Genomic DNA, 11,894 nt, shown 5'->3' on the forward strand with positions numbered 1-11,894 from the left:
CTAATAAGCATTTGATAAAATGTGAAAAATGATTATGAATAAGACCGTACCTTTAACTTGCATAGAATATGCGAATTAATTATACGATATAGGTACCTTATTACCTACGTAGAAAAGTTCCAGACCAGTGAGAAAATTTAAAATAAATAAACATAGGTAGTTTTTGTTGAATGTAATTAATTAACTTAGGACAATACTAATTAACTTAGGACAATACTAATTAACTTCACCCTCCTCATAGCTTGAGTATTTCTACTCACCGCTAGATGGCGTTCTTCAGCTAAGCTAATAGGAGCGAGTTCTAATAAGGGTAAATTGTACTGTTTTGTGTAATGTAATGTCATGCTTATTATTTTAATTTTTTAAGCCAAAAAAAATCGTTGAGTACATTGCCTACCTATTTTGTTTGAAAACTTGAAGAAGGAACTTCTATTAGTCAACGCAATGTTTTAAAATGGTAAAAAAACAAAGAATAATGAAATGATGCAATCAATGGGTATTTATGTAAACTAAATAAAATAACTAATAGGTTAAATAGTCAGAAAACCATTTCAGACGACAAAAAACTGTTTGCATGAGCAATTAATAGTGTTATTACGCCAAAGTTTTGATTAAAGATACCACCTAATTGCAATCCGAGTGAGTAATGAAGACAGACTAATGACATACAGCTTCACCGTATTCATTCATATTCACAACGCGACGCTTTTTTATTTATACCTTATACCGCTTATCGGCGCATCGTGCCGGGGCATAGGTACACAGTACCTACAGAGTTGTTTAGTTGCTATACGGGCGTCATAGTAGCAGCTCGTATCGTCGCCCGCGCGCGTGCTGCCCTCTGTCGAGAGAGGCTGCCGGTTCTCCGAGTGACCTTGGCGCACCGACCGCGCCGTTCATTGGCCGCGAGGAGTCACGACGAGCCGCGCTCCTGAACACCGCTCCCTAAACTATGCCTGACAAAATCAACGCGACAGGAACGTTATAACGCGACCCGACATGCGCAGGTGGCAGTGACATCGCGCGTCACCTGTCAAAATGACGTGACGTGAACTTTACAAACACATCTCAGTGAAATAACACATTTTAGTGCTAAACACGGACATTGGAAAAATGTGGGAACCACTTCTACCCGATTACGGTGAGTGTTTGTTTTAGATTCGATGCGGATACATTTTGAGGTTATGTAGATAATGTATTGTTTTGATAAATAACCCTGCCGGCTCCGAGACACGAGCGTTTGATAGTCATTTACATTACAGCAGACAAAGACGTGATCTCTGTGCGGATTCTAAAAATAGAATACACAGTAATGGCGGTTAATCAGTAGTTTAATAGTGGGTTAAGTTTTAACACTTCTGCTATTTATTATTTTTAAACTGATCGTTTGTTGTTTTTACTGCGTTAACAATATTTCCTGTACATGGCTCTTATTACTGTTATTACACTTATTACGTACGAAACAACATTTCAGTAGGTATAAAAGCAAAACTACAACTTTAGTTGACACGAAACTCTAATTAGAATAAGAGAATACTACCTACTTTATGTAACAAGGAAAAAATACATCAAAATTATTAGTAACGGGGCCACATCAACACTCAGATATTCAGTTGATTCAGTTAAATCGTTGAACCATTTTAAGAGGAGAAATTAGAAGGAGAAAAGAATAAACAAAAATAGATAGAATATCTCTTTAATGCACACCCACACAAAACTAACAAATAAAAGCAATACCAAATTAGAAGCAGCAAAGGCAATCTTGACGCTAACTAGCAACCTCTTCCAGATAACTCAGGCAAGAAGGGGGCAGTGTACTGAGAAAAAAACAGTACCTATACAATGAAAGGGAAATTACCTAAATAATTAAAACTTTATGTTAAAGGAAAATAATGTAGGCATCTACTTAATAGTTTACTGAAATAAACATCGAGATAGGGTAAAAAACCCCCTTTGCGGCCACTGCATTTTTTGGCTACTTAAGTATGATTACCTACGGCCATAAAATTAAAATGTTTACTTTAGTTAAAACATAAAATATGGACAACACGGCTACTTCTGCCCTATCAAAAATAAAAACCCTGGCATCCAAACTAAATAGATGGGTAATAGAGCAAACCAAACTCACGGTAATAGTCATTATACAGTGTGAGTCACGTTAAAGTGTACATATGAAAATAGATGAAACTAGACCTATTTTTATCGACAAAAAAGAGGTCAAAAAATTTTTGAGATTTTTTTTTAATTTTTTATAGAATTTTTTTTCTTCCAATTACTTATTGTAAAGAAAACGTAATAACTTTTAAACTAAGCAGTATATCCTGATAAAATAAAAACAGTAATAATGCTAAATAACAGGCAATACTAAAAAAATACATAAAGTACACAAAAAATGCCAACAAATAATAATAAAAAAATACTTTTTGAAAAAAATCTGCTTTTAAATTCGTGTTTTTTTGGTTATTTGATAAATTTCTCCAAAAAATGCCCCTATAACAGGTGGTTTTTATTACTTTGTATTATTCTCTATCGTATTACCTTTGTAAAACCAAAAATCGCATGTCTCTATCCCTATCACAACATTTGCTATGATCGTTTGAACAAAGGCCTGCCACCACATTATTCTCCGCTACAGGTAGAGGCAATTTAAATTTTAACTAAAATACTTATTTTACTTCGAAATCTTTTGTTTTTATTTGAAATCTAACTTGTCTTTATCAAAATTACAAACTAGAGCCATTTTCAGTTTCGTTGTTAACGAAGCGTTGTATGGCACGCCCGAAGAGGCTTAGTTCAAACGATCATTGCAAACGTTGTGATAGGGATAGAGACATGCGATTTTTGGTTTTACGAAGGTAATACGATAGAGAGTAAAACAAAGTAATAAAACCCACCGGTTATAGGGGCATTTTTTGGAGAAATTTATCAAATAACCAAAAAAACACGAATTTAAAAGCAGATTTTTTTCAAAATGTATCATTTTTTATTATTTGTTGGCCTTTTTTGTGTATTTTATCTATTTTTTTAGTATCGCCTGTTATTTAGCATTATTACTGTTCTTATTTTATTAGGATATACCGCTTACTTTAAAAGTTATTACGTTTTCTTTACAATAAGTAATTGGAAGAAAAAAAATTCTATAAAAAATTAAATAAAAATCTCAAAAAAATTTTGACCTCTTTTTTGTCGATAAAAATAGGTCTAGTTTCATCTATTTTCATATGTACACTTTAACGTGACTCACACTGTATTTGTCATAATCATATGAAATAATGGTGTTTTCAGCATTTCATAGTGTAAATAATGTCATCATGACAAACGTGGTACGTGCTATGAACAATCGAAATGAAGTTAGGTAGGATGGTAGATAGTTATGCATGAACTGGATGGGTCACTATGAATGGGTGTAAAATAAATGAACAGGTATTAGTATTGCTATATTGTATTAATATTCATGATGACTCAAGGAAATGTAAGGCGTAATATTTGTTTAAAAGGTTTGCAATCGACATAATATAAGGTTCATAAGTGCATATCTGTAAATGTTGCAAATATAAACAGCAGCAAGTGTATTGCATCATCTGCCAAAATTAACAATAATATTCGTAAAGAGCACTCTTAAGGGCCGAATAAAACCTTGGTGGTACCTATCTTAATGTCGTAAAATCTTCTGTGGGTAGTACAAATATTAGGTTCTTCTTTTTTCGGTTCATATTTACAGAGTCTAGATGGATTTAAGCTGATGATTTCTACATCTGTAATCCAACTAATCACAGGCTTAGATTGACTGAATTTGAATCGAGTGTTGAGTTTCGTTTAATAATACCTCTGGCTATCCTGTGGTTTGTGTATGACAACTGAGGTCATACCCTAGTGTCAGTCCATTGTCTGTCAGACTTTAAGAGCCGCCACAGGCTAATCGAACGATCGGACTATGATTGATATTGTTTAAAAACCGTAACCCATTTAATTATTAGATAGGTAGGCTAAATATTTAATTTTGATTTAAATTCTAAACTTAGATTGATAAAAGGCTTTAAAACTTGTTTCGAGACGGCGTTTGGTTGAATTCTAATATTTAGACTAATCATAGTCTTGAAAACTAGTTCGTCTGGAATACCGGATTTAGTTTACACTTATCTAGACTTTTATTGGAACATAGGTACTGTATAAAATCTCTTTTTCTACTGGATGGCGGTTTTTGAAACGGATCCTGATCAAAATCTTAACACCTATGGTCAAGTGAGTAAAAAATAAAGAAGAAAGAAAACAAAAAGAAAATTAAAACATATAACGGTCTTATTCATAATCATTTTTCACATTTTATCAAATGCTTATTAGAGGTTTATAAAACGTTTGATAAAAATTGTTATTCATAATCGTCATTTAGCGCTAAAATCCTCTTATAACTGTGTGATAAGTTATCGAGAGCTCGGGCCTTGTTTAAAGCTCTAATAAACCTATTTTAACCTAACTTTTATAAATGTCATTTCATATGAATGTCACTTCGTTGGTTTATTTATTCAAAATATCCTTGCTGTGATCCTTGCTTGTGAAAATGAATGCTATAAATGCAATTGTGCATTTAGCCAATAATGCCGACCCAGCGCGACGTAGAAAGCTCTACCGCCAACGAAGCAACCCATTCGATTTGCGGGACCTAAATTTTAAAATAAAATATAGGTTCAATAAGGACACAGTGCGCACCATCATAGATTTGGTGGAAGATGATCTGGTTCAGAGCGCTAGAGGTGGTGGCACGTGTCCTGAACTGCAAGTTTTAGTGGCCATAAGATGTTGGGGACGTCGTGAGGTAAGCACAAAAAAGTGTTTTATTTTATCCCTTTGTCGTGGCTGCTATAATTATTTTCATACATTTTCAGGTACAAGATGATGCTGGTGACCTCCATGGCCTAAGTCAGCCGACAGTGAGCCGGATATGCGCCAGAGTCGCGCATGCAATCGCGAATAAGGCAAATTCCTTCATCAAAATGCCTATCACTATAGGAGAGCAGGAAAGAATTAGTGCCAAATTTAGAGCAATTAAAAATTTTCCTGGGGTGATAGGAGCCATAGATTGCACCCACATTAAAATTAAAAAAACCGGAGGTGACATGGCCCAGTACTATATTAATAGAAAAGGCTATTATTCCCTGAATGTTCAGGTAAAATATATTTTGATTTTATACAGTTTACAACAGAGAAAGATTTGTTTTAATAATGTCTATAATTTTTACTTTGTATGATCTAAATTTTAGCAACATTCAACACTATATTATTGGATGGATTACCTACAGGATACTGTTTTTTTTATTTTAGGTTGTCTGTGATGCTGACCTCAAAATAATGGATATAGTGGCTAGATGGCGAGGCAGTACACATGACAGTCGAATTTTTATGGAGAGCAATATAAAACAACGATTTGAGGATAGGCAGTTTAGAGGACGCCTTATTGGCGATTCGGGCTACCCTCTTCTGCCATATCTATTTACACCTATTTTAAGGCCTAGTCGTCCAGAAGAAGAAGCATACAATAATGCTCACATCTCAACTAGGAACACTGTTGAAAGGTGTTTTGGGGTGTGGAAGCAGCGGTTCCAATGCCTACTCCATGGCTTACCAGTAAGCCTCCAAAATGGAAAAGCTGTGATCATAGCATTGGCTGTATTACATAATATAGCCATTGATATGAATGACACATTGTTAGGTAAATGTTATCAATTTGACTGTACATAAGGAATACAAATCTTTATGACAAAATGTTGACAAATTCATAATATTTTTCAGAACAACATATGGAGCAGGTCCCTGTAACTCCGCAACTTTCGACGGAGAACAGTGTTCACGACAACCGACCTTCATTGTTGAGGCGTAGGTCGCAGTTGATACTACAAAATTTTATAAATCAACATTTTTGAATGGTACTAAAATACATTTTGATAAATTCCAACGATTTACTTTTATGTAATGTCATTTGAGTTCATGAAAATGTTGTATTTTAATTTTTCAGATACTGTTCCTGGCATCTTAATGAAAATAAAAAGAATATTTGATTGAAAAATACCTGTATTTCAATTTTCAGTCCAATTTGTTACTATCACAAAAACAAAACCTGTAGTTCTCTTTAAAAAAGCAATTATTCTGCAAAAATTCAAAACAAATTACTTTATATCACTAATTTAAGTACAATTAGTTTCAACAAACTTACTTATTAAAAATCACAGTTCAATTCTTTAAAACAAAGAAATTGCTTAAGTATAAACGTTTCTATTCGGAGGTTATCAACCTTCTACATTTAAAACAAAATAACCATAATTTACACTATTATTATAAAGGCGAATGTTTGTGACTAGGCATATGTGTATTTACTTTATATCACTAATTTAAGTACAATTATTAAACTTACTTACTAAAAATCACAGTTCAATTCTTATAAACAAATAAATTGCTAAAACAGATAGATTATATAGTCTCGAATAACATATAGGCTTCTTTTTATCCTGGAAAAATGCACAGATCCTGTAGGTTACAGAAATAGTAGTCTACGCAGGCGGAGTCGTGGGCAACAGCTAGTTAATAGTAATCTCAAACTCTTATTAAGTTATGACTAGTAAACATATTCATAGCCGTCTAAATATATTGCAGAAACACAATCAAAATGCGGATTGGAACTGCATAAAATACAAATTAAAAACAAACAGAAGTAAGGGAGGAACTAACTTATTATTTAGAATCTGTTAGTACTTGAAAAACTTTAACATCAAAAGACTTATTATTCTTTATTAATGTGAGTGTAATATTTAAGTTTTTCCTGTAATAATTGATGCTCAAGATCCAAGTTTCTCCCTTTCTTCCGTTCGTTTTCCATTTGAACTTCATGCAGTTCAATCCGGCATTTTGATTCTGTTTCTGCAATTTCGGAAATCCTAACTTTGCTTAAATCAATTAAGCCTTCTTTGTTTAACAGTTTCCTTTTTTTTTTGATTGCTGGTGCTTTAAAATTAGGTTTTGCTTTATTTTCTTTTGCCTCTACTTTTTTATTTTCTTTATCTTCCAATATGCCTCTAGTAGTACAAGCATGTGTATCTTCTATTTCTTCATCAAGTACCACCAATTCATATTGGATTTCTTCATTATTTATCAATTCCTGATCTTGCGTATTTTGAGTTGATTCCTCCTCTTGAATGTTAATTAATTCACTTTTATTTGAGTCCGAGTCAAATCTGTTAACATCGACTACAAATTCATTGGGCAACCAAGATGCTATATCATCAGCCCTATCGTCAGGCACTGATAATGGTGGACCACCGCCAGTTTTAATTTGAGCCTGCCTAGCAATGGTCTTGTCTTTCTTCGCACTGATTTTTATGAGGCTCCATTGCGATTTTAACTGGGTAATGGAGCGGTTCATACCAGCGCACATTGAATTAAACCTGAAAAAGAAATGACAGGATTTTGAATTACAGGTAAAGGCAAAATTTTATATTGAAGGCAGAAATCAAAAGATGTACCAACGTTGTTTGTAAATCAGCCCAAGCCGCAACCTTCCGTTTATTCGTGTTAGTGTCTGTATTTTTATTTTCGATTGCATTTACTCTTTCTTTCACCAACTCTTTCAGCAAATACTGAAAAGCAAACACTAGGCGTCAAACATAAATAAAACCATGCTACAAAAATTAGTAGGCACTTTATCAGGCTAAAAATAAGTACTACCTTATCTTCCTCCAACCAGTTTTCTGATCGTTGCCTTTTAGGCGGTCTGTTCTCCTTCGTCATGGACATAATTAGTATCCGATGTAACTAGCCGGGTCGTCGTAAGAGCTTATTGCAGAGTACAGGGTAAGAGGTACAGAATCCAGAACATACAATCCCAAGTTTTATAAAAGTTTGATAAAACTTGGGAGTTGATCGAAAAAACCGAAAACTTTATTAAATTTTCGTGCCAAATGTCAATGTCAGTAAGTAAAACGTCACAGCTGCCAATTTTTTGTTTTTTTTTTCTGCGATTTGTCTATGATTTTACATGGTCCATCAAGTTAAATCACCAAAAAAGCTGTTTTCGTTCATTCTTTTTGTATAGTCTGTGGAAAGAAAATATTAAACTCTGTTTTAGCATGTAAACATGTAAACCTTTGAAAAAGAGGCTGACAATAGTGACTGAGTTTCTTGCGCTGCTTCTTCTCAGCACTGGCCCATTTATTGTCCTGAAGCAGTGGTAGGGTTAATACTGGGACGTGTAAAAGTGCTTTTTTTAAGCCTATTTACAGAAATAAATGAGTTTTATTGAGTTTTATTGAGAGTTTTTTATAGCTATCAAAGGTTTATAAACGATTATGAATAACGTTTTTTATCAGAGGTTTATAAGAGTGTTTTAAGCCTATCAAACGTTTTAGCTAATGTAGGTTTTAAACCTATATTAGCATTTTATTATGAATAAGACCGTTATAAGTTAAAAAATCAATTAACTTGGGTGCAAGTATGTCTGAATTGCTGGATTTGGAATTGCTAAAAAGTAGACCCTCTTCTGACTTTACAAACAACATAGGTATAAGAGACAATTGCAAAGAAAAAATATGTTTTCAAGATCAAAGTCTTAATATTTTTTGTATTTTTTAAACATTTGCGTAAGAGCTTACTTCGTTTATCGTGTTTTGACATAATCTATAATCGCAAATGACTGCTGAGTCGAAAATAACTATTATCAGAGATTAAGCCTTCAAAACCATTGGGATATACACGATAATGTATATCAAGAATATTATAATCTTGGATTCGGTACTAGTCAGCGATAAAATGAATGCGCACACATTAGGTAATAATAATATTTAATATAATCAGTTAGATTGCAGATTTTTATAACGAAACTACGTACTATCAGTTAACACGGAGAGATCGATACTTTAGGCTTATCTTGACGTCATGAAAACGAAATTCGTGGCAATTGATATAGCAAAATAATAAAAATTCCAATATTCGGTCATTGACATAGTTAATACAACCTGCCTGTTGTACCTACCTTTATACAAAATCCAGATCCAGATCGAATTTGGAATCTAGATTAACAATAATAATTGAAAATCTAATCGGCTAATTCAACAATTTCTAGTCACTTGTCTTGGACCTGAAATAAAAGTAAGGTAAACGCTTTAGTGATTGTCTAGCATGCATAATTGGAAAGTGTAAGAAAAAACTCCTGCTTTTTTAACGACTTTTTTAACTTGGCGAAATTTAGCAAATCATAGAGTACGTCTTGCCAAGGATTTTCTAGTTCTGTTACTATCAATAACCTTTGGTCCTATAATGATAGAAACCTTCAAGAAACCAAATTGATGATAAAAATAATCTGATTACGTCCCCACTTTTAAAATACTTTTCACACCAACTTTTTGATAGACACATTTTAAAAGACATGTTGCCAAATGATCTGTATGTCACCAAGATAAGATATTACAAGCAGATAGCTATGACGACTTGATGATTTTGTAGAGATAAATATGTTATTTGTGATCAAATGGGTGGTTCCGCCGAAGAAAATAAAACAAATTGAATCGAAATATTTTTTAAAGCGATGAAAGATTTTTTTTATGAACATAATCTCTTGATTGGTACGAAAAAAAAACAAGTGCCAACAGGTAAGAAAATGAAGCAAAAATAGTGGAAATTTTTAGGGTATTATCCGTAGTTTTCAAGAAGTATCAAGGTTTCATCCATTTTTTGTTTGTTGACTTACATCTAAGGTCAAATGCTGCGTTTTTAGGCATCGACGTGACGGGAAATGATTTAAGGTTAAACCTAAGGGCGTAAACAAACGAATCGATCTCGATCATTTTTCTTGAGTTCGGTGGCGGTGAGGAGTGTGACCGGCTGAAATAAGCTATTCAAGTGTGGTTCGTTTATCCTTAGGCTAACATTGCACCTTTATCAAGCTCTGTTTTGCTAAGTGCTAGGTGAAGTATTTCCAACAATTCAATGTATTCTCTTAATACTTCTAATCATTATTCTCAGATTACAATTCAACAGATCAACATTGCTAAAATTATGCATTAAACAAAACTCTTGCGCGTTTCGTCAAACTAAAACATTTTTTCTTTCGAATAGTACAATAAGTCACCGTACTAAATGAATAATGCAGCTATGCAAAACACTCGTGGTGTGTTTCTCAGTGGGACACGTGAGCCGGGTGACTATCAGCCATTCGAGGTAATACCGTGGATAGAATGGCAAACAGTACGGTTATACGTAACTCAAATGCGTCTATTACGATATTTGAAACAATTGAAAAGAACTGTGCTTAGCATAAGTTTTAAAAAAACATGATTTTTTATGTTAGGTATTTGGGTAAAGACAAAAATACAAGTAGGTACAGTCTGACTGTTACTTGATTTGATGAAATAAGTTGGATATTGTATGAGAATCAATTTTTGTCTCACACATCTAGGTAGACTGATGTATCTCCTACAGACCTCGGAAATTTTCCATGAAAATCCGTTAATGAATATTTAAAAGCAACAAGCATTACAGCTCGCATAAAATTTTGCATGTTAGCAGCGTTGCAACGTTCAAATTCTCTAGTGTCATGCAATGTCAACATGCGATCCACGATCCGGATTATAACCAACACACGTCCGCATTTCTCAATAACACATAATCGGCATATGTCCTTTTGAATTACCTATTATGTAGTCTTAGACCGTCTCCTCATTATGGTGTTGCAGAATTTCGACCACGTCCACCATTGAAATTTCGCCTCGCAACTAAGTAGTCCGATTTGGCCAAAATTTACATTCAATTGAAGAATTTTAAAATCGTAATTCGAATCCAGCAGCTCTGGAAAAACCTTCATCAATATGAATGACCGCATGGCAGCTTTAAGACTAGTTTGTGAAGTAAGAAACGAGATTTTAGAACCTACCTGTCTACAGAACGCCTTTCTAAGCCCGTTCGTTTAGCACTGCTTAAGGATTGACCTAAACTATAAGATAATTGCAATAGAAATCGTGCAAGATTGTTTAGACGAAGAACAAACATAATTCGTTATACTTCGAAACGTTTACTGATTTCTACGTTTACAAATTGCACTTGAATACCATTGCGAATAAAATGCCACTTACAATAATGCTATGGTACCTACTTTAGTGGCAAATTATTGTACGAGTATGTCATGTTAAAGAAATTGTACGTCAAATAGAGTATTTTTCTTGTCTCAGATGGTACTTATCATTAAATATAACATTTGCCAAATGTAAATATTAAAAACGTATGTTATTTATTTATGAGCTATAAAACGGATTATACTAACATCCTGTATTTAAATCGCATGTAGATCTGAGTTACTTCCAAATCTTAGAGCAATCCAATTTTTATTAGTAGGAAAATTATCGTAATTTTATATCTTTCCCATAAGTGTACTCCTTTAGTATATGGCAAATCGCCAGTAATGCATGTACCAGATTATCTAGGCGTTACTTTGGCTTTGAACTCCAGCTCTCAATAGCATACTATCTAAACAAACATTGGAAATGATATTTCCAGTAATATGTTATTAAATTATCTTCTTAGATCTTTGTTTTATAGATATTCTTGAATAATATCTTAAAATGCATAGTTAGTCGTACTTACCTTAAACCTTGCTAAGCTAACAGCTATTATGAAACATGGAAAACTAATAAACTAAAGATTCACTTAGATCTCAGAGGAAAATGCTTTATGAGTAGGTCTCAGCAATAAGCCATGACCGAGATAGCTAAAATCTATTCGCGATACGCGCCATCTTGCGGAGTTATTGATTGATGGCAAATAGCGGTTTCTGTTAAAAATAATTATTACTGGTCACACCTAAGTAAGGAAAATTATTTGAGGAAAGTGACAGTATAATGCAACAAGGAAAGACTATG

At 33.5% G+C, this 11,894-nt stretch overlaps 2 protein-coding genes across 2 annotated transcripts; one reads left to right on the forward strand and one right to left on the reverse strand.

Annotated features, from left to right (window-relative positions):
• Positions 1-4,299: 4,299 nt before the first annotated feature.
• LOC135078462 (putative nuclease HARBI1) lies at positions 4,300-6,024 on the forward strand. The gene is made up of 5 exons (XM_063973011.1): positions 4,300-4,813; positions 4,884-5,165; positions 5,320-5,707; positions 5,788-5,921; positions 6,011-6,024. The coding sequence occupies exons 1-4, from the start codon at positions 4,559-4,561 to the stop codon at positions 5,916-5,918; spliced, it is 1,056 nt and encodes a 351-aa protein (XP_063829081.1). The 5' UTR covers positions 4,300-4,558; the 3' UTR covers positions 5,919-5,921; positions 6,011-6,024.
• Positions 6,025-6,467: 443 nt separating this feature from the next.
• LOC135078463 (uncharacterized) lies at positions 6,468-8,033 on the reverse strand. The gene is made up of 3 exons (XM_063973012.1): positions 7,714-8,033; positions 7,516-7,625; positions 6,468-7,433 (listed from the first exon to the last, which is right to left on the reverse strand). The coding sequence occupies exons 1-3, from the start codon at positions 7,780-7,782 to the stop codon at positions 6,773-6,775; spliced, it is 840 nt and encodes a 279-aa protein (XP_063829082.1). The 5' UTR covers positions 7,783-8,033; the 3' UTR covers positions 6,468-6,772.
• Between the last annotated feature and the right edge of the window lie 3,861 nt (positions 8,034-11,894).

This window comes from Ostrinia nubilalis, chromosome 15 (genome assembly GCF_963855985.1).
Source record: "Ostrinia nubilalis chromosome 15, ilOstNubi1.1, whole genome shotgun sequence".
Classification (NCBI taxonomy): domain Eukaryota; kingdom Metazoa; phylum Arthropoda; class Insecta; order Lepidoptera; family Crambidae; genus Ostrinia; species Ostrinia nubilalis.